A 24,299-nucleotide genomic window follows, 5' to 3' on the forward strand; every position below is an offset into this window, starting at 1 on the left:
TGAAGAACTGAAAGTGACTTATTAGCTATTCCTGTCAGCAAGGAAGCTATTGAAATATTACTCCAATATTTTAAATGAAATTAAGAAAAAAATAAAGGGAGATGGAAAAGTCCTTGCAGACACAAAACTTCAAATCAAAAAAAAACCCGGTCCCAATTCCCTAAGTTTCTGTTAACAGGATCAGTATAGGCATATATTTTTAATGTACTTTATTTTTTTAATTACTCCTAGATATTATTCTTAAAATAATTTCAGATACACATTTTTAATCCCTGGCATTTCCTCCATAATTCAAAACTGTGACTGGCCTACAATTGTCCAAGTCAATCATTTACTTTCCAGCCCTCCTACTGCATTTAATTTTCTTTCATGTTTTATATATTCTTAGGCACATGGTTAACAAGGTTTACTTTAAAAAGATTCCACCATAATTTTTTCCCCTTAAGTCACAAAATAAACTGTCTTATACTGCTCCTAACTGTTAGTGAGTTTACATCTCACAGTATTTTAGCAGATTCTTTCACAGGAATCATTTTTAACAAAAATGACTGATATACGGGATCTGGGAATATGTTTCCACCTACTCAAGAAGGAGAGCTCCCACCAGTCAGGTTGATTCACATCAAAAGCCACCACGCACTGCCTCTCCCACTGCACCACAGCCCATGCTGCTCTGCATTCCACATACCCACTTTTCACCAGCTCTAAATCAATCTGGAGAAAATCACTTAAACATGAATGAAAGAAGGGAGCCCTTTGACTGTTTTATATTACAAAATGCATGCCTGTCTGCTCACTGACCTAGAAACCAGCCTTACAGCAATGAGCAGATATCTCTGTGAAATGTTTGGTCACGAGAGCTCAGCCAGCCCTTCTGAGAGTACCACACACTGCAGAGCAGGGCCAACAGCAGCAACTTCTGCCACACCCCAGCCCACTGCTCCCTTCATCAGCACACTGCAGGGCAGTTCATCCGGGCAGGCAGTCACTGCATCTCACTGACTGTCATTTTCATTAAGTAAGGCAAGGGAACTAATTGCCTTTTTTACATCCATGGTAACTTTGGTAACCACACCATGATTTGTGGATATGCACTGCTTCCCATGTATCACATACACATAAGAGTATTAAAATTATTGTGAGCCTATTTGTCCTAAAAATTTCAACTGCTGGAATTCACAGAGAAACCAACAATGCCTAAGAAGTGTTTCTTTTGAAGAAAAATGGATTATACCACATTATACCACAAACACTCTCATTTATATATCATATTAGGGGCAAAAGATACCTACATTTTTCTGAGACAGTAGAATTAATGAATAAGGTCACTAAATACATGGTCTCTTGGGAACAGGTTTAATTAATGGGATGTGAACTATCTTAAATGAAATTTTCCATCCTCAGAGATCACTACTGATACCCCAGTTCAGCATAGTTGCAATATGCCCAGTACAATAACTCACTGTTTTACTGATCTCTCAGCAAGTGCTATATAGCCTTATTTATATGACTTTCAACACTGAGATAGGATTCCAAAATTCAAACCCAAATACTACAATCCTCTTTTTCAGTAACATCTCCGATCCCAGGAAATTCTTAGCTTCTTCTTTAAGATTTGATTAAATAATGCAACCATGCAGTTGGCAGGTAAACCAGCAGAAATTCAATGCAAGTAACCTCATAACTCTGCTGAGATGCCTCACAAATGAGATGGGAGGTTTGGTTGTTTCTACCCCTCACAGATGGGGCAATACTTCAGTGGTATCTGACTGAACAGCAGCAGCATTCTCACTTCCCCTCCTTCAGTGAGCCCAGCTCAGGAAGGGTCGAAATACTCAGCAGTAAGAATAAGAAAGCTCAGGTGGTTTGCAACTATAGGATTGTGTTAGGGGTTTATTTCAGGTAATCCCACTCAAAGCATGCTTGCAGTAGCATAATAAAAATGGATATTAATTTGGTAATAATAAGTGAGACCTACAGCATGTTGTGGGGATTAATAACCAGATGAGAGGTGTGACAGCATAAAGTCAACCTGAGGCCACAGCCATCCCAGCTAGCTATTCATTTTGTGAAGTAGTACCTCATTTGATCATTACTGCTATTGGATCCTGTTTGGAATTTTATTCAGAAGGAAAGTAAACATCTTTCTCACACAGCTTTAAATGCCCCAAGTGCTACCAAAATAAATTCTTTGATTACCACTGCTGCTCTTGGATTTTCTGGAAGATTTATCCTTAGAAAGGGATCCAGTCCTTCTCTCCCTATCTTCCTTCCGTATACACACCAACCCACAATAAGCTCTTGTTACCATACAGGGCTTGGGGTAAAATCCATCACATTTTCATTCCATGAGAGAAATAATGAAAGGAGGGGTGGCTAAGTACTTGAGCTGGGTTTCATTCCAGATATTAAGAAAAGCAAACACTCATGCCAATAAATATAAAGCCTAACAACTTGAGAAAATAATACCTTCTTGAACCTGAAGGTCCAGCAATCACACATTTTTCCACCTCTAGGAACCGGAACTGACTAGAACAGGTCACAGAAACTGCATCATAACACATGGCTATTGGTTAAGGAAACAACAACAGAACTGTCCTTGTAAAAGTTAACTGTAGACCTGCCAACAGTTGCTCTGCTGGCAGGCCTACAGTTAACTTTTAAAACGACAGTTCCGACATTTGCCTGGTCAAAGCATCTGTGAGAGGGGGCAAAAGATACTTTCAGAAGGGAAATTCTGGTTTGACACTAAATGACGCACTCTTCCTTTCTGTTGCTCAAAGGCCTAGAAATGCAAACTGACCCTAGACAGGGCACAGAGCAGCACAGCAGACTTGCACGTCAGCTGCTGGCAGCAGAATAAAGACCCAGAGCTACAGCCATGTGAGAAGTCAATGATTTTTAGATTATTTCCTCAGTGCAAATTTTTCCTCTCATCCCTCTTCCAAATACAAAAAAAAAAATGCATTAGGGAAGCCCCTTCCTTATTAACATACTTACTTAACTTGCACTATTTATGCAAGAACGCTTTAGTTATTTCATTATTCTAGTGATAATGCTTGTTTTTTCTTTCTGCTCCTATGAACCAGATACAAGTGCATACCATGTTCACATAAATGGACACTGAGGTTTTGCTGCTCCACCACAAAAGCCCATGTGCAGAGAAAGTGAAGGTGGCAGCTGTAAACATCCTACACTCAGCACATCAGCGTGAAATTGTGGTTTTGTCTTCTCTATCACCAAAACAGAGAACTGGAAATGCAACATTTAAGAAGTACTAAACCCTAGTCCATGAATGGTATTTCCTTTCAAGATGTGTTTTTTCTCTTAAAGCACATTGTCTTTCTGCATGCCCGTATTACTTTTCCATATCTGCCTCTCTATAAAGATGACTAAATGCTTTAATATTTTTTCCCTATGTCCTCCTTCCTGTTTGTTCTTATTGTGTGGTGTGCTCCATGCACTTTAGCTAGGGAAAAATAACAAACCAAGTCTGTGCTAAAGGGAACTCAACTCTTCAAAACTGGGGAGTGCTCCCTTCCTCTGCCAGTGGACAACCCAGAGAACCATCAGCTTTCTTTCATACTCACTCCAGTGACTGACTGTAATTAGCACATTTCAATCATGCAGGAACTCTACTTACTGCACTGAGTTAAACAGGGGAGCACTGAAATTTTTTAAACCAGGCTTCTAATTGTAGAAACTCAAACTTCACTCTCTCAACTTCTCATGCAGTCCTGGTTCCTAACGCCTAACTAAACTAAGTTTCAAAAGCTGAAAATGTGAATATCCTCTTCAAAGACAAGGTATAGCAAATTTTTATGATATACAAATTCTATTTTGGATTTTGCTAAAAAAACCCCTAATCAGCTCTTTGTCAGCTGCTTGGAAGCAGGCAGAGAACTTTTCCACTCGATGCTAAATGATACAAACATACTGGGCTGCTGTATAGGACTGCTGGAGCTGTCAAGACTCCTTGCCTTGGAAACCATCCAATTTCACTCTACTATGTTATCACTGTGAGCTTATCTCAGTCACAAATGTGCGTTCCTCTCTTACCGTTTTATGGAAGTCTGCTAAAACTACAGTAGAGTAAATAGAAGTACCCCAAAAAGTTTCCATTAACTGTACAAATTATGAAAACACAGGTGTTACTTAACAGCCTGACATACATTTCCAGTATCATCCATTTAGTGAACAGTACACACAGTTCTGCTGTATAAAAATCATATGTAGAGTAACTCACATTTTGAAATCCATTTTCCATATACCTGATAGGAAAAGTAATCTCCTTTGTAAAGAAAGTTTTTACTCTGGATTTTGTAAATCAAGGAAAACTATTAGGCTTGTCATTCAAATAATTCCATTTTCAAATAACATTTTTTGTTCTCATTCTGTTTTTACAGTCACCACCAAGGAATCTGAAAGTTATGCAATACAACAGGCTTTAAAGCCACCAGGGACCTCCTAACACAAGATGGAAATAACTTATTATGCAAGTAAGATTAAAACAGTGACCTTGAATCCACAGTCTTTTGCCAAGGGGCAGACTGTGAGGGGGTGGAAAATCAACTCTGGTACAGAAGTTTGTACTGTGCTTAGGAAAGCACAAGAATTTTCAAAAGCAAATGCCTCCATCATACAGGAAAGTGAGCATTTTAATGTTTCATATGGAAAAGCATTTCTTACGAAATAACACAGCTTCAGTTCTGCACACAGTCAGTACCATTTTCTGCTCACCATCCTCTCATGTTCCAGCCAATCCTGCACGATTGTTCCAAACCATTCCAATCTGTGCTGGCCTGCAGAGGCCACCAGAGCAGCAAGGGACAGCCCTTGGGGATGGAAGCCCAGCAGAGGCAGCAGGGCTGTGCAGAGCCAGGCCAGCTAGGATTCCCTTGGAGACAGAGGGTGCCAAGGGCTGGAGCAAACAGCCTTTGGATGACTTTGTGCTGACGGTTCAAGGCCAGACTCCCAGTGTCAGCAATAACCCAGCCATGCACCACAACCTGGGGCTGTCACACTGCACAGCCCAGAACAGATTTAATTTGCATTACAGCAAATTATTAAGTAGGAAAACACAAAAAAGAAAATACGACTTTTGCCTCACTGCACTCATGTTAACACTACCAATTCTGTCTCTGGCACTCCATGAGCTTCTGTAAGGCCATCAGTGTCACAGTGAATTTATACTCAACAGGTCTAGGCTATCCTTTGCATGGGTTTGACAGAAAGACAAAGCAGTGACAAAGAAAATGGGCAACACCTGAGAAGACCAACATCTGAACAGCTGATCCCATTTTTGAAACTCATGCTTCACCAAGACAGACAGGAGCTTAACAGGTTAATTATATTTTCAAGTATTCTTTTACATGGACAGAGTTTCTTGCAAGGGTTGAGAATGTCTTTATCAGCAGCAACAGAGAGTTCTACTGTCTTATTCCACTCAGGCTGGAATACTGCCTCAAGGTAATATTCTTTTTTATGTTGTTAAGGACAGCAAAATATCTTTAAAAAGGGAATTACAATTGACTGCTTCACTAAGAATCTTAAAGATGCAGATGACATGAAGGAAGGTTTCTTTGGTTATGTCTTGGGGGGGCTGGGGTGTTTTCTGTTTTGTTTGGGTTGGGTTTTTTTGTCAACCACCCCAAAACACTTCTCTTCATGTATCTCCCAGAAAAGACCTGAGAGGGAAAGAACCAGAGAACTGCTGGAATACATATTCAGAGGAAAGACAGAGAGAACAGACATTTAAGAAGTGCTCCATCCCCAGGGGTTTTCCATGCCTGTTCTGCTCAGTCTCCAAACTAGAAACACATCTATTTTCCTTTTACAAATATATTTTAAAAAATCTGATAGACTGGTATCTAAGAAGATAAAAAAGTGTTTCTCCAGAAGTGGCAAAATTATTTGGAATTACTTGTAACAGCACAGATCCACCCAGCCGTAAAGACTGTTATTATGAAATTAATATCAACATATACCATGTTTAAAATATTCTATGTGTTAAACAACTACATTATTTTTTATTTTCTTCAAACAGAAAATTTTGCTAAAAGAGGTGGTAGGAAGAAAAAAAGAGAAAACAAAAACGCAATAAATAGAAATGCAAAACAAAACTAGAGTTTTGAGTAGAAATAAAGTCAACAGACAGTTGGCTATCCTTTATGGAAAAAAGGGGTTTTTTTTAACCAATTAATATCAGACTGGCTGCTGCAGTTAAGAATACAATTATAAAACAGTTATTTGTTCTGATATTTAATGGAAATGTCAAATGAGAGTGCAGCAGAAAAGGAAAAATCACTCAATAAATCATAACACAAATCTTAAAGGGAAACAATCTGCTTAGCACAATTGTAGAATAATTACATCTGCCCTTGGACATCATGTAAGTAGTCAACCGGGAGGGCAGCCTCCCCCAGAAGGCGGTAAACATTGTAAAAGTCAGTCTGAGTCTATAATAACTTTCCTGTAAGTGTGAAGAAGTCCCAACTCTAAACCGCCCTGTCACTCCTAAGGGAGGGGAGCTGTGGCACAGGCTCGTACCTCTTGTCCGGCGTGGCGCTGTGCCGCGGGCCCTGCGAGTGCCGGCTGCCCCTCAGGGCCGCCCGGCCGCCCTGGCTGCTGTTCCGCGCCCCGGGGGCGGCCGCGGCCCGGAGCCCGGCCCAAAGCTGCTCCTCGTTTCTGTGGAGTGGCACAGAGGTGCGGATGGCAGAGATGACATGGCCGGGGTAGGCAGACAGCGAATCCTCGTGGTGGGCGCTCTGGTGAGCCAGAGCCCGGTCCGAGGCCGGGAAGTGCCGGCCCGGCCGGCGGTAGCCGCGCTCCCGGTAATAGGCGGGGAGGCAGGGCCGCGTCTGCTCCATCACCCCCCCACTGCAGCTCCGCGAGCAGGCGGACCAGGGGCCCCAGCTGCCCCACAGGCCGGGCACTCCGGCACTGCTGTCCTCAGGAGCATCTCCTTGCTCTTCTATCCTCTGCGGAACCTGCAGACACAACACACACACTTAGGAATCAGAATTCACAGTGGAATACGAAGAGAGCATGAATACCGCGGTGTTCAGCCATTCACTCCGCAGTCACAGGTGAACTGGAATGATTTAGGAAGTAACTTGTCTTATTCACTGCCTGTCAAAGGACTGCCAGTGTAGGAGGAGGTCTCCTTCAGCCATCAACCATTCAGACAAAAAGTTTGGGGTTGGTTGTTTTGGGGTTTTGTGGGTTTTGTGGTGGTTTGTTTGTTTGGTTGGGTTTTTGAGTTGGCACTTTTTTTGTTGTTTTTCTTTCGGACTATCTGGATAGGAATAGATTTTCTTTGTTCTCAGCAATGGAAAACATTGCATGATACAAACCTTGGAAATGTGTTATAATATTACCAAAAGCAGGAAATAAGGTCATTTTTGGTAATGAAATTGGGTTAACAGACACTCACTGCTTTGCTGCACTCTGACGCTTCAACAATGGAGAGTGCTGGTGGTTGCAATAATATTTCAGGAACTCCCATCTAATGTGGAACTTTTTATGAAAGCAATAATGTAAGAGGACAGGTTGATTTCCAACCAACCAAAAATGCTGCTGTAGTTAACTCTTATATTACCACTCTTGCCCCAGTCTCCACATGACCACTTCAAGATGATGCACTCAATCCTACATTCACAGAAATTCCCATCAAACTCAATAAAAGATGGAACAAATTTTTGGTCTCTGGTGTTCAGTGCCACATAGTCCATACTCACCACTCAGCAGCACAAGGAAAGTGAAAGAAAGTAGCCCAAAGGGAGAGGGCCCTTCTCATGAAGGAAGCTAGGAAGGATTAGGGCAGGGTCTCTCCACAAGGAGAGTTAACCCCACAAGCCAAATATTTTAAACATGCTGACCTTATGATTGGAAAGGTATCAGCACAGCCAGGAAGTTACAGTCACCCATCCCCATCTCCCTGTGGACTCGTGTTCCAAGGTTTACCATTCTTGGAGCTAGATATAGCCAGGATTTCTCAGTGTTTTGCACTGAGCAAAGTACTCAAACTTGCAGTTTTTCTCTTGCTTCTCTTGACCAACTAGTTGAATCACAAGTTTCCAAAGCAGGTTTCCAATGTCTGATTCTCTCAATTATTAATATGCAGAACATTCATTTAAATGATCATCCTTTAAGTAGTTTATTAATTCTCTGAACAAGCTTTGTACCGACAAGCACACACACACATCAAATCAGCTGGGAGCAAGAAAAGGCACTGTCCACAAACATGTTTGCCGTACCTCTCCAGCCCTATTCTAGCACAGCTACCTCAAAATGAGCTTTGGAAAGCCAGCCTTGTCTGTCTGTCTGTCACTTCTCCCCCCTTCTCAGCATGAGAACCTAAACCCGTAACTTCCATTAATAATTTTGCCTCAAACAGTATTGTATAATAGCAAAAGATTATACCATCTACACACTTTGCCTCTCATCACAGCCATCATACACTGTGGTAACTGAGCTGTGCCCCACCTCTGCCAGGGAGCACACATTCCTCATCATGGCTGGAGACATGGCAGGCCAGGCTGGAACATAGTTTGCAAACAAGGGTTGAATACAGCATTGCAATACAACAAGCCAAGCCAGCGCAGGGTTTGTGGTGCTGCTGTATAATAGTTGGTTGTGGTCTACATAATCTGAAACATTTTCCCCCTCTGAGGCTGCTCTCACACTTTCATCACCAACCACAGAAAAAACTGCATTTAATTATAACTTCTGATTAATAAAAAGCATCTGCATTACTGCGATGTTACCCATTTCTCCTATGTTATTTGAAAACAGGAGCAGATGTCTCTGTATTTAATGTCTTTTTTCCTGTGAGTACCCCATTTGGCATCAGCCATTAAAATCCAATAGCCTGTACAACCTAATACTGCATAATGTCAGACTTACAACATGCAGCAAGGTCTTTCTGGCTGCTACATTTGCTTTCATATCCAATAAGAGAACACCACTGGCTCACACTTTGACCAACTAAACAAGCTATTCTTCAGTTTGTGATTTTTCCAGTGAATATTCACTGCCCATACTTACACAATCATTAATGTGCTCTACCTCAGATGTAAAATGGTAATGGCTACACACAGAGCCACTCTTCTGGTCTGAACTCAGTCTGCAGAAAAATTTACTTACTGTAAAACTAATAGTCCTTTGTTATCAGACAAGTAAGGTTTCACTTGTTTGGACTACTTCTTAATCATTTCTACGACGATTCAGTACACCTGTTTTTTAAAATACCAAAGACACTCATGCAGACAACAACTAAAAGCTATTAATCTACATGCAATTCAAGTTCTCACTAACATAAGAAATGTATCATTTTGCAGAAATAGAAACTGAATAGTGAAAAGTGTCAACCTGCTACAGAGAGAACCTTCTGGCTGTCAAACTTCGTTGCAGCAAACATTGGTTCAGATAAAATGATACTTCATATGACTGTAGGCAATGTAAAGTAATTTCACACCCCCAAATATTCATAGTGAAAGACTTGTAGACACAGCACAAGGGGGTTTAATCCAGCTAATTAAGGAAGAACATAAAAATAAAACTTAAAAAGTAACATTATAATGTCTTATACTGATAGACAAATTCATCAATACTACTTAGTTGTAAGATAACAAAATTTTGAGATGGGAGTTTTCAGTAGCAAATCAGGTTATGAACTTCTATTTTCTTACTTTTCTTACTGTTTTCTTATTTTGAGTAAGATATGGGCTACAGAGGAATCGTTAGAGGAGATGATGTGATTAATGGCATAATCTACTCAGTGAATTCTACTATGAAAGACTGAATAAACTGAAGCTGCTTAGTTTAAGGAATGAAAAACAGAGGAGGCAATAATGACACTTCCAAAGTTTACATAAATAAATACAAAGAGCTGTTCCTTTTCTCTTTGCAGCAAACTGTTCTTGTCTATAGCCAACACACAAATAACCATGGATTTAAATTTAATCAAAGGTGATCCAAATTAAAGGAGAAAAACTACTTAGAGGGAAGGCAGACAAAGCATGGAAACAGACTGCCTGAGGAGATCCCAGCAGCACTGAGACCAGCCCTAAAGCTCTACCAGGTAAAACGAGGTGTCACTGACCCTTCCCCAGGGCAGAGGAGTTGAATTACAGCACTCACAGGCCGATTCCTGTCCTCTGATCCTGTGATTTCCAGGTAACTTTGTAGCCAGTAAGAAATTCTGCCACAGCTCTATGATATAGCCAAGAACTTACAGGTAGTTACGGGATTCAGCTGACGTATTTCAGAACATCTCAGACACACCACATACTCAGAGATCCCCAACATTAGGTGCCTCCTTCTCTTGCTTTAAGAAATACCCATTAAAATCACACTTTCTTAAAGGAAGAGTCTGAGCCTGCACTGGGGAATAAGTGAAATGCAAACTGAACTTTTCTTGCCAAGTCATGAGAGTAATTTCTTTAAGAGAATCACATAGCCTGTAAAAAGAGAGAGATCAACTAACCCATTTAATCTACTTTCCCCATAGTTCATGATTGATTCCTTCTCTAGGTGACCCAGACTCATTTTAACTATAAATGCACCACCAAAAAGATTTTTATCTACTGCAAGTTAATCACAACCAAATATTTTGCTCTACAATCTCAATTTCTTTTCCCCTTTAATGTTCCCCTTTCCTCCTTTCCTACACATTTTTCAGTTATTTTGCAAGGCAAGGCTTGGAAGTGGACACAATACCATTCACTACATGCATCTGTACAATAAACAATGTAAAGAAAAGTAAGACAAGTTTTCAGGTGTGCAAGTGCTTGCAATTTCTACAATTGCACTACCACCTATTAACTTGCTATCAAAAATCCGTTAAATGAGCAATTTTCTTCATAACGACTGTTATGTACCAAATATCTTCCAATCTGCCACCTTTCAACCCATGAGTGGCAAACGGAATTGAGGCTGGATTTTCAGAAGGGTAGTTTAGAGGCCATCCCCTTCCTTTACTCATCAGCACCCTGCATCCCATTCTGTTCCCTTTCCCCAGTTTTCTTGTATTTTGTCACTTTTGTACACTGGAGCTGCACTAAATACAGGTTTTATTCTAAAAGTTTATTGGGGTTTTTTTTCTAAAAACCTATGGAATTAAACATATTACTGGCAAGCTGACATAGATGACATTTTGAATAGAAAAATAGTTTAATTTATGTAATTCAGCAATCACTCTGATCCTGAGTCAAAAATTCAGCAAAAATTAGGGATACACAAGCTATAGAAATCCAATGCCAATTTCTAGTACTGCCTCTGTCAGAATTTAGAAATAAGATCCACATCTCAGGATTTCAGCAGCAGTTGTTGAAACTATACTATGCAAGAATGTCCCTGAAGAGGAAACATCACATGAACTGAAAGCCACAACTATTTAAAATGTAACTTGTGCCCGAAGACAATGGCAGACAATGCAGTACTGATCTGACAACCACTAATTTTAAATACTGTAAGACACTTCATCCTATTAAACTATAGCTTAAATACAAATTAACTGTTCAGAAAAGTAGGGGGGGCAAATGGTTAGATCAGAGGCCCATTTAACTCAGTACTGCGTTTCTGACTGAGGGGAGAAGCAAAACTTTAGGAAACAGTGTAAGAACCAGGACAGAGACATCCAGGGACCCTGTGCTGGTCAGTAATTCAAGGGCCTCCTTCAGCTAAACGCCATGTTCCAATTGCTTTTCATACCCGCTACTGGACTTACTATCCATGAATACAATTAATACCTTCTTTAGCATATTTTTAATCTTGGCTTCCAAAAGATTGTACATTTTACATTGAAAAAGTGCTTCTCTTTGCTCTGGTCTGACAATTTCACTATGTGTCCCAAATTTTTCTTTGTGATAATGAAGAATGATCATTTTGTGTTCTCCTTCACCATACTATGTCTGATTTGCAATTGCTAACACAATCCAGTCCCAGGATCTCTTTCTGAAATTCAGCAGTCGTAATCTGTTCAGTTTCTTTTTGTAAGGAATTCCTCATTCTCGGCACCTTTTTCACTCCTACATTCTTACAGAGGTGTGCAGTGCTGCACACAGTACTCCAAATGTGAATTAATGATGGAATTTCACAGTAATAATTATTATAATGCTTGGTGACAGTATATACCTTTTAGCCAGCTACATAGTTAAGCTGTTATAGCCACAGCCAATGTTACTAGGTATTCTGTAGATATTAAGCATGCTATAGCAATCCAAACTCAAAACTGAAAAGGGATACAAGATAATGGCAAGCTTTAAACCTGGACATATCTAAACCAAGTCAGACATTTCCAGTATTTTTTACCATTTCAGTTTAGATACAATAATGTTATTAGATATCATAGATTTAATTTTTAACATATTGTCCAGTAATTCTTTTTTCTGGGTAAATGCCCAGAATGGAAATGGACTCATGAACAAATTTACTACATTTTATTCCTAAATATATATCTGAAAGGGATATACAGGCATAAATGTATGTTTCTCAAAGCTGTATGGTATTACTTTCCCCCAAAGGCAAAGAAATCATATCCAGAAAAACATTTTATCACCTGCTCAGAAAAATGCTACCAGTGGTATTCACTGAGTTAACTCACATTCATATACTGGATGCAAAGTGGAATTAACAGGAACCAGTATGTCTTACTTTCAGCTGCTATTACCCTCTTTGTCCTATGCTTCCAAGAGCAAAGATCCCCTGTAAATTCTGTTCATATTCCCCGGCTCTAGGTGTTCGTTCATTTGTCTTTTCCATGGTCCTTTTTCTCATTACTCCACACATGATAACCCAGCTATGACACCACACTGTGCCCATCATTATTAAAGGACTATCAAGGCACTTGGAAAACGACTCCTTATTTTTCCTATTACTCCAAGGTTGCACTTTCTTTATTTTACAGTTCTCACTAATTAAAGATTTCACTAGGGCACAGCCTGTCACAAAGGATATGCATGCAGCTTTTACCACAGCCAGGCTCAGACTGACTGAGGATTCAAAACACCAGTAAAATAGTATATTGATACTATGTAAAATGCATATGTCATATTTGGGATGAGAGGAACACAGCATTCTTCATGAACAGTCACCTTTTGTGAATATATTTGATCAGTGATCAAGCCACAAAGTAAAAGCTGGACTTCACTTTCTTAAAATTTCAAGAGTGTAAAAACAAAACCAGTCAGACTCCTAGAAATGAGACCTGAACTGCTGCTCAGGGCAGAGCATGCCAAATTTTGAATGGGCTGAGGAAATGATAGTTTCGTTTTAGAACCTGTTCAAGTGTAACATTATTGTATTTCTCTGCCAGTGTTGTAAATACATCTATGGAACTCTTTTAATTCTTTCACTAATCTATGCATCTTAAAGGAATATTTTTCCAGTATTAGCTCAGCTGATTTCCAATAAAGTCCATACATATATAGCCATGACAATTTCCCAGCAGCAAGGCTTTGCAGTCCATTTTATATATGTTCATTTGAAACAACCGTATTTTTTATGCCTCTTATAAGAAACACGTGGAACATTGATGGTTTGATAAAAAACAATCTACCAAGCCCCTCCCCCTGCTCCAAACTTGCAGATAATTTCTTGGATCTCTCAAGGCTAGGAGAAAAAGGGAGCAGAGGCCAAACAAAACATCATGACACAATGTGTACATGTCTGCCTGGTTCGTGTGCTCAGCTATTTTAATCCTTCAGTGCATTTTGGAAGCCTTTAATCACAGAAATAGTAAACCATTTGAATTCTACAGTACGTGGTAAGTGTAAATATTACCAGCTTAAACGATTTGGGTTTCCGTTCTTTGTATCAAATCTCTTTCTGAACATCTGTGCCTGTGAAGATTAAAGGGCTAAAAAGCCTGGAAATAGGAGACCTTTGTATTCACAAATCACTGAAGGGAGTTACAATGCCTGGACAGCTTCACTGCCCCTTCAACCAACTTTGACCACATCTGAAGAAACCTTAACATTATTTGAATAGTCTAGAAAGTAAACAGCTCTGAAAAAGGTTCAGAACAGTTTTTGTGCCAACAAAGCTTGATGTTTCCCCCAAGTCTGGCTAATTTTTTCACACCAAGACCACCTCCGTTGCACTCTAGGAGATTAGTGTTTTAAGGAAGATGTTTCTTTCCACTCTTCTGTGGGACCATTAAGTGCTCTCACGTAACAGACAGCTCACTCCTGACCTCACTTCTACCACTTCTATACAACCATTCCTTGTCCATGGTAGGATTGCTTCTCATTTACAGTAAGGTAAAGATGATAAGCATCAGGCCCTCACTATATCACAAATTAGGCTTCTTTCTTTTTAAAACTATTCCCTCACCATTCACTATCATTTGTGGCCTAAGTCAATAACCTTATACTGCCCTTGGCCTTCTCCAGGTCAGCCATCTACAGCTGTGACAAAGTTGGTGCCATTCTATTTATTTCTACATTCAGAAAAATTCTTTGGGATCCACATGTGGTAGAAAAACACATTTTATTTATTCTGTAGTTGCCGTAACACCTCTCCAGATCTCTCAGGGAGTCACCCACCCATCACTCCAGAACCAGACAGGACAAGTTGACATAAAGTAGAAAGCAACATTCCCTAACAGAAGAACTCATCTGTGAATCCAAAAAGCTTCTCATCTTTATTATCCCTCTCATCCAAAGTTTGGCAGAACTAGCATGCAGAACTACTCTGAAGGAAGATGAGAAACTTATCTATGACCCTGTAAGCTCACCTGCACTGGAATCCAACTGGAACTGTCATATTTTCATCTTTTCTTTCAGAGAAACACAGAACTCCTGCTCTGAGGTTAAAGAAGTCAGTATTTTTAAATTTAAAGATAAAAATTCAGAGGTCCATGATAAAGCAGATTAAAAACAACAAAAACATTGACCTTGACTTTTCAAAGAGCATATTCACATAAAATAATGTATCCTTATCCTTCCCCAAACAAAGGTGAATTTTATTTCCTAACCACTTCAATCCACAACATCAAGGACAGGGAATTAGTAACAACACAGAGATAGCAAGAAAATTCTTTCAGCTGTTGTTCTAAATAGTCTGTTGCACTAAAAGGCTCATTTTAAAGGAAAAGTCTTGTCATGGACTAAATCACCTCTCCTGTTTCCTAAGGATTATTGCAATTAGAATAGCAACATCATTAGCTAGAAAGACTCTATTTTACCAAAGGTTACGAATGGAACAGATGTCTATCTGTAAAGTCAAGTATCTGTGTTGAAGGCAAGCAGATATACTGACCAGTAAAAAACTGCAAGAGCAATATGGACTCCCTTGCAGTTGGAAGTGTTTTATAGAAGTGATGTGTATGAAAATACAATCATAATGGACAGCAGTTATCCTATAAACAAAAACATTACCAGAAAAGAAAGGGTGACACCTGTAACCACTGGTTGCAAAGGAACAGCAGCTGTGTGCAAATCGGCAGTGACTAAGCCTCTCCAGTAGAATCCAGTTTAGTTACACAGCCCAGACAGACAGACCCCAGTGACTTTGCAGTGGCTCTGTTAGCAAGAGATCAGTTCCAGCTCAGCAAATCCTGACAAGTTACACACTTGAGTCACTGCTGACCACAGGGCACAGCTTCACCCTGCCTGGACTGCAAGGAAGAACACAGCCTTCTCTTCCAAGCCTCTGCTTTGGAGCATATGTAAAAGCAAGGTGGTGACCAGCTGTGGTGGAGGTCCCAGGGTGCTCCTTACAGCTGTTAGGCTTTAGTCCTGGTGCCTGGCGAAAAGCCAAGCTTAGATATTAACTACTTTGTCTTATTTCCATTTTCTCCCGTGTTTCAAGGATATAGCAGACTTGCTTCATGCTTCACACTGTACTCTCAGAGTGTGTTCAAGTAGCCAAACTCCTCAAACTGCTCACCATGACCAAATGAGAGATCTTGGCCATCTTTTCCTTCCCCCTGTTCCACTCTTTTCCCTCAGGTCTTGCTCCTGATCCTGTTCCTTATTTCTCTTGACTTAGTAGTGATGACCCCTCCACAAGTGTATTTGAATCCAGCACAAGAGAGAGGGGGAAAAATAGCCAAAAAAACCCCAAACCAACAAACCCCAACACACATCCCAAAGCACATTAATCTCAAAATTCTATAGGGAGGATAGTCACATTCACTTGATAAATAGTTGCTTTTCATAGAAACATTGTGTGTGTGTGATAGAGATAACATCAAGTTTATTTCTGCTTTAATTTTGAGCCAGCAGAAAGAAATTACACTGAGCCCAAACAAGCTCAAAATTCTTTACCAGTATTGTACTGCCCCAATGAAAAGCTTGTAAAAATAAATCCTGCCACTGCTTCCATACAATAAAAATCAGTTTGTTAAGACACTGTACCTCCATTGAACTCAATACTCATCTACAACTGAGTGACAAAAAGACAAGCATAAATTCAAAGCAGTTCTGCTTCAACACTCCTATTTAGTGCCATAGCAGAAGTAAGATGTTTAAACAAAGCAATATTTATGTCAGAAATTTTATTTGGACAGGCTTTACTACCATTTACATTACCAATTTTGCTAAAATTAATAAGGCATAAATATAACTACAGCTTACTTTCTTAACACAAAAACATATGAGTAGTCACAAATCCACCCAGAAGCGACTTCTGGAAAATCAGGAATACAGACTTTAATGGTTGTCTAGGAGAAGGACTGTTTATAGTTTAACCTTCAGTTCACCACAGTATGACACTCATCAGATAAGGTTAAATGTCAGCAAAATAAGCACAGGGAGAGAGAACAGAGAGCTTGACTGCGTGATGAGCAGCAGCAGGGCTGTTCATATGTCCAGTAGTGAGGACAAGGCAAGTTAATTGTTCAAATAGTAAGAAAGATTTCAGTTTATCCAGCTGCAGAGGCCTTGGCTGATTTTAAAAGGCAACTGGCAATTATTTTGTTTCACATAACAAATTTCCACTTTTATCCTATTATTGATGAGTATTTTGGCCTTACAGAGGAGTATGCTTGATATTAGAAATTATATACTATGCATGAGGAATAAATAAGTTTGATCATTAAAAAAAGCTCCAAGAGACTTCCAGCCAATGCTACAACTCCTGTCTTTAGCAAAAAACCATAAAAGACTTTTGCGTAAGAATTTTTATTTCTATCTGATGAACATCCCATATTTAATGTATTTACATTGCTCTACAAACCCGTGCCATTTACAGAGATAGGATTAACAGAGTACTGCCCTAAGCTCAGATGTAGGAACATATAAAGATGGGGTTTGTTTTCAGTTTTTGTGTACTTCTGACAGCAGAGACAGCATTGATTAAAGTAAAGAAGCACAAAAGCTACTTCTATATAAAACTCAGGTAGCCATGTATTTCTGAAATTCTGTATTGGTCAATTCTGACTTTGTACGTCTGACAAGCTTCTAAGACCTTCACTCAAAAATAATGAAGTCTAAAAGCAGAAAACATTGTCCAATCAAACCTTTTCCCACAACTTTCCCATTTGGTTTTGTCATTTCCCCATGTCTTAATTCCAATATGTGCACTTCCCTGCTACGGAAGTAATTTGGCTCATTCTTCTAGCTATCAGTCCCATGCTGTTATGCCAGAAACAGATTTTTGTGTGTGCATCTGAGGAAGCAACCTGCTGAGTTCTGCTCTTCCAGATTTTGTTGATGAAATTTGTCTTAAAATTAAAAAACCAAACAAATAAAATGCTGGTTGATAAGGTCAACTTCTTATCTCATGGTAAGCTCCTAAACATGTCACTTAGTCAAGAGTAACCAAATGGTGATTTAAACAGTTCTAATACATTTAAGCTAAGGAAAAAAACTCCTACAAATAAGAGCAAACTATAGATTATTGTTGAAAAATCTACATTGTATGAGCCTGTGAAACTAGTACACTAGTACTAGTAGGGTGACCTTAAAAATGGATTAAAAAAAATAGAATAAAAGATTAAAACTACCAAGATTAAAAAAAAAAAAAAACTAAACAGAAAATAGTATTTCATGATGTTTTTAAGTGTACTCAAATCCTAAAAGAACAACATCTCACCTGAACTGTAGGTGTCTACAGGCACTTAAAACTGGATTTCCATCAACTGGATTTCCATCAACTGCTCTGGGGATTGTCCTGGGTTTTACCTGATTTTACCAAAACTTCTAGTGTAGGAAAAAAGTCTAGCCTATTTGGAAATATTTTAGTGAAGTACTCAGCCAAATATCTAAATCTAGTTCTCCATTTTTTTCCCCCTGTCCATAGCCTTCAGAGGAAAAATAACCCTGTGCAGGGTGCACAAGACAGAATCCATACACCCTCCAATACTGCAGGTTCAAGCATCAGTCATGCTTAGCTTGATGCAAAACAAACTCACAGTAAGAACTGGGGTATGGTCTAATGTTTCATTAGACTTCAGCTCTAGTTATTTGACTCCCCATACTCTACCCTCTGAGTGTGCATATGAAAGTTAGCAAACACCACTTTCATTATTCACTCTTTTGTTAAAATTGTTCTTTAAATCCTTCCCTCGTTGTCCTCCTCCTCTCCCTTTCTCTCTTCCTGCACAGCTCTCACATAGAAAGAACCTCACCAAACAGCAGAGACTTCCATCCAGAAATACACAGGAGATGCCAGCAATACATGTTGGGGTTACTGCAGGAAAAGAATGGAAAGAACTTCCAAGAGCTACAAAGCTGAGAACTCACACTCAGAAACGTCTGACTTGGCCTTCAGAGTTACTAACAGCCCCTTTTGTCTGGAGCTTATAGATGGGGCAGAAGGTTTGTGAAAAGTGTAATTAAGTACAGACTTCCAGTCTAAACACAGTTTGGCATGAATAGAATCCTCTCCCGTAGGGTAAGAGCTGAGAATGACAGCCAGCCTTGGAGCCTCTGAGAGATCCTCACTAGGAAACTTGTGCCTTGCTTGTTCTCAGTAAAAAGGACATCTCTAAGGTGGTTACCATGCCCTTAAGTCCCTTTAACTAGTATAGAACACACTCCAGACCCGTGGCATTTCTCATTGAATTGAAAACAAAGAATCTGATTTTATCTAAATTAATTCCGGGGCTTCCCAGAATGAAGCAATTGTTTCTCTGAGTTACTCTATTTTATTTAGTAGATTTATTCCCCCTAAGGCCATTTGGAAGCTGGACTGAAGCATCTCTCCACTGTCAGTGTTACAAAAGAATGTCTAATCAGAGTACTGAAACCAGAGCAGCAGCATGACCATCTCAACTGCACAACAAAAGAGAAGAGATGTAAGATAGGCAAAAATACTAAATCGTCCTGCAGTTTAGAATAGAGCCCTTGGGCAGCTTGCTGCAGACTGGACTGTGCCAGTTTCAGACTGCATTATTTCTATTTCTGAACTCATTTAACTTGTCTTACAAATAGGCTGCACAAGGAGTTAACAGACTTCTGTGCTCTTCTGGAACTCTGACAATCAGACAGCTTCAGGTTTCTAGTCCACACCTATGAGGCTATTGTCCAAATAACTTTTTACCCTTAAGACAGTTGTACATGCACAAAAAAAAAGGAAACCCAGCAAACTTGCCTTTTATCTCCTTTTAACACTATAGGTTTTTTTTAAAATACATATCTTGCATTATTATTATTTTAAAATCTATAGTAAAAAGCAAACTTGTTTTTAAATGGTTGATACCTTCAATAATTAATTGGTTGTGTTTGAATAGCAATTAAGATATGTGAACAACATTGCTATGAAGTGACAGTCCATAAAGAGACAGAACAGCATTCAAGGGGTCTTGCCTCAGGTCTGTGGCAGAATCAGCAACACCTGCACGTTGTTCCTGATAAACATTTCTCCAACACACTCACAGAGACCTACATCATGGAAATTCTAAATATTATCTGGTCAATATAATCTTCTTTATATCCTTACCATGACAAGTTTTTTCTAACATAAAACTTAAGCTTCCTTTGCCTCAGTTTAAATCTATTTCTTCTCATCTCCTCCACCAAACAGAAAAGAAAGCCTTCCCATTAGTACTCAGAAAGTATTTGAAGATCATATCTGCCTCTAGCACCAGTCTTCCAATCTTTAGAATAAACATATGAATTCATTCAAACTTCCCTCAGAGCTAAGATTTTAAAATCTCTTAAGGATAATCCGTGCTGCTCTCGCCGTTTCTCCTCCAAATTGTCCTCTACTTTCCTGAAAAGCAGTGCAAAAACTAAGGATTCCAGCCAAGACTCACTAACACTGAGCAGGATGGAAAGTGTGCAGGCTGCAAGCCTTCTTAGAGATGCCAACATCTAGAGTGAGTGAGCCATCCACAAGAGCACAACAGGAAATTCCAGCAAGTTTCCAACTCCAATCTCTAGCAATCTGAATAGCAACAGAGTGGTTTGGGTCCAGCTTCTGTTTCAGACATTTCTATCTCTGCAAGAGAAAGAGCTGCCTATGAGCAACTGGATAGTTCTCTACTCACTCCATGTCTGCTCTTACTCACAGGAATTCTTTTTTCCATGTCTTACATAAAGAAAATGCTCCAAAGCTTTAGTAACTATTTGTGACCAGCAACACTCCATACAGTTACTCAGCTAATTAACCACGATAAGCGTCTTTCAACCAAGTATATATTTACAAAAAAAAAAAAAGAAAAAGAAGAAACCAAAGAAATCCCACTTGTACAAAACAGAAGTCATTTATTCCCAGAATTTTATTCAGATTGCACTGCTTTACATATCTTACTTAAATATTTTCACATTTACCTTTCAGTACACAAAGTCTGAATGTTTCTAACGCTTACCTTTCTGTGTTCAATTGAAGGCTGTGGGATGACAAACTGAAACCCCAGCACTGCTAGGGAACTGAGAAGTCTGAAAAGGCAAACAGTGAAACAGAACAGATTAATACAAACAACATATCTACAACCTATTACAAGGCTTCACACTGCAAGAAAATATTTAGACACTTGAATACCATTGCTAACCAAAAGAGACTCGCTAAACCATATGAAAGAAATGGTCTTATAAGATTCTGTTCACAGCAGGCTCATACCTGAATGTATGAACCGGTTCATGACATAGATTTGTCCAGCTATAAAGCAAAGTGACCCAAATAGAATCCATTGATAGTAGTTCACATAACTTCGTGTTCAAATTAAAAAATTTCTGGCAGTGGCATATTTTAAACACATCAGCATTTGGTGTCAAACTGACATGCTTTGCAAGTTTTCTAAAGTGCTAAGTAAGAATTCACCCATCTGTGGACCACATCTGCTTCTAGCTCTGCCTCCTCATTTTACAGATGAACACTCCACCTCCAGCACACAGGAAACAGAAAATTGCCTAACACTTGTGAAAATTGAATAACCTAACCTGGGCACAGAAGATGGAAAGTAGTGGACACAGCCCACCAGAGACTCAGGATAAGCAGACAGGCATCATCCCAGTCCCCACATCTTCAATCTGAAAGGAGTCATAATGGGAACCAAGCCCCAACAAACTGTTCTGTCAAGCCTCACCACTGTAGTGACTCCTAGGAGCCTGTTACAACTTAGGCACAGTTAGCTCAGTCTTTTGTTTGCTATAATTTGCAACAGGGACTGGTTTGTCTCCTTCTAACAGGCCCCTTCACCAGAAAACATGGACAGGTATGACAAATCTTTAGGTATCTTTATCTGTACCAGGATCAAGGTATCTTTATGTGTACCAGTAGTTTGACTTTTCAGTCTGCAAAGAGTATGTTTCAGACCTGTTATAAGGGGAAAAGCTGCTAATGATTTGCTGAATTTCAATGCAGAAGTAAAACTGATGGATTTGGATAAAAAATACACATCTGCACTCTAATGGACAAGGCAAAATCCAGCTGCATTTCCTAGTCACAGCTCCTTCCCTTTGCTACCTACCCAGTAACCCTTTAAATATTTCTTACTGTTTCAGGTATTTCTGAGACATATTTCCAAAAGAGAAAGGGTTGTTTTTAATACTAAGCATTTCATTACCACCCATACAAATATTCTTCTGCTAGGGAGAATGTTTATCTTGTGTTTTCTGTGTTTGTTCTTGCTAACATACTGCAAAAGGAACCATTAGGTAAGTACTGTTTGCACATGGCATACATGGCCCATCATCACCTCATCATTTATGCCCCTCTCTATCAAAGCAATAAACCAGTTAAAGGCTAGAAAAAGTCACTACTTCTTTACTGCCACATCGATTTAGAAAGAAAAAAAAAAAGCCCTTTAAAAAGTTTGTTAGAAGGAAGTATTGCATTTCACAAAGTTATCATTTGTGATTAAAAAAGGTACAGTGGAGGTGGCTGAAATCAGAGCCAGTGTAAGACACTATAAAGAAATCACAGTACGAGTCAAAACATGCAGTTCAGAGCAGGGCCCAATCACACAGTGGTAGATAGAAGCCAAAGGCACAAATGAATAAACTGATTTGCAAAATACACCTGAAATCAAAGGCAGAAATACAACTCAGACCTCCAAACTGCAAAATTACAACATCAGCTCTGTCTGCAGCTCACCTCCCCATCTCTTTTCCAAGTGCTTAAGTGATCTCTCAACTTTTCTCAATGAAAAATGACAAGCATCTAAGGAGGTGCAGTGCAGTGTCTGACAGGCCCAGCCAACATCCTCTGCAAATTATATTTAACTTCCTTCTCAGAACCTTCCTACCCACCCCTGCTCCCTTAAGGCTTCTGCTCCATATAATCCCTCAGAGCATGTGAAAGAAAGTTCAGGCTTTCCGTAAGGAAATGAATGCTTTTGTCCTCAACAGGGCAGGATTTTTCTGATCAGTCTGACAGTCCGATTTCCATGTGTAAATTCTTCTGAAATCATGCACAGCATTGTGAGTTCTGAGCTGAATGAGAACTGTAATCTTCAAAGCAAATTACTTACCAGATTAAAGTTTTCGGTTCTAAAATGCAAACTTTTAGTATATGTGTGATTACACTGTGCCAGGCTTTTCCTGACCATTCTTTAAGGAGGTTGCACTGCAATTGCCATCTCTATGTACATGGCTCAAGGACAATAAAGATAGATTTTAAATTTGCTTCTGTATCTGCAATTGGCTCTGTCAGAAACAACAGTATCAAGCCACTATTTCAAACACACAGGAAATTTGCCAGGAATACTTAAGATATCCTGAGGTAAGTCCCTAGCTTCAAATCAATGTGTGGCAATTTAATTTTTTTAATGTTATTTCCCTCAGCAGCTTGCTTTGGCTAACTCCTCTGGACCAGGCTTTTTTATTTGTCATGCGTGACTAACTTTAGGCCTCCCAAGCTACAAAAATAGGCTTCTCCAATTTCAGTGGGTTTGGTTCAGGTATTCGCACAGTGCAGAAAAACCAAAAAGAACAAGTGCTCCTCAAAATAAGGCAAAACCCTTCTAGTATACCTGAACAGGTGAGGTACCAATTGCAGCTGATTGATGGCTGTATAACTCGGGCCTCTAAGAACCTTGCTGGTACAGCCCCTGCTCTCACATTTAAGGCACTATTTGGAGCTAAGCACCTACTTTGAAGCAAAGTCAGACCTTAAACTGTCTCACTTTCTTTTACTTGCAACACCAATTGCCAGTAATATAAAAACATATAAACATAAATATAAGCATAAATATAAACAACTGGGGAAGAGGGGAAGGCACAAGCACAAAGTAAAGCAATATTAGGTCTATTGTAGGAGTAGCATGAACAATTTTGCAGTTTAACACCTCATTTAGGAACAACTCTCAGAGTTCTTCCTAGTCAGTGCAGTGAGTATTAGCTCTGCATGAATGAAGCTAGAGGGTACCTACCCAAGCAGATCTCTCACATGGTTGCTGTCCCTTAGTAGCTGCATTTTATGGAGGAATATTATGGCCAAATGTGGATTGTCCAGATATAGGACAAAGCATTTTAGCCAAGTGATCAGCACTGACTAGAGCAGTATGGCTCTTGTCTCAAATTCCCGACTTCCTCCCAAATCTGCTGACCAGCCCAAGTCTGGGAGAGCTTGGGAGGAGCTCTGCAGGTCATCCTTCAACAGGAAAAATAACACTGGTAGTGTCAGTAAAGTGTGACAGATCCATTTTATGGGAAATCTGCCCTGGCATATTAGGAGGGTGCCAAAATTGCAATTCAAAGATTGATGCCTCAAAACTCAGGAGAAGCAAGGTTGGAGCAGAGGTGTTACAGTAACTCCATCCAAAAGACAGAGCACTCAGCTGCCATTCCTTGGAGGAGGTCAGCCTGTGTTTGTGTGGCATCAGGGCTGCCTGTCTGCTCTGAATCTGCTCGCCCAAGGACAGGACAGAACCGGACAGACCAGCTTAGAAACAGCTGAATGTTTCC

General features: G+C 39.6%; 1 protein-coding gene across 3 annotated transcripts in view; it reads right to left on the reverse strand.

Annotated features, from left to right (window-relative positions):
* THSD4 (thrombospondin type 1 domain containing 4) overlaps positions 1–24,299 on the reverse strand; it is a 247,357-nt gene that overhangs the window by 202,386 nt on the left and 20,672 nt on the right. For all 3 annotated transcript variants that reach the window (XM_032122684.1, XM_032122685.1, XM_032122686.1), the window contains exons 3-4: positions 20,762–20,831; positions 6,550–6,989 (exon numbers count right to left, since the gene is read on the reverse strand). In XM_032122684.1, the coding sequence (XP_031978575.1) occupies positions 6,550–6,989; positions 20,762–20,831 (510 nt within the window). The remainder of the gene's footprint in view (positions 1–6,549; positions 6,990–20,761; positions 20,832–24,299) is intronic.

The sequence above is a fragment of the Corvus moneduloides genome, chromosome 13, assembly GCF_009650955.1.
Source record: "Corvus moneduloides isolate bCorMon1 chromosome 13, bCorMon1.pri, whole genome shotgun sequence".
In the NCBI taxonomy this organism is placed as follows: domain Eukaryota; kingdom Metazoa; phylum Chordata; class Aves; order Passeriformes; family Corvidae; genus Corvus; species Corvus moneduloides.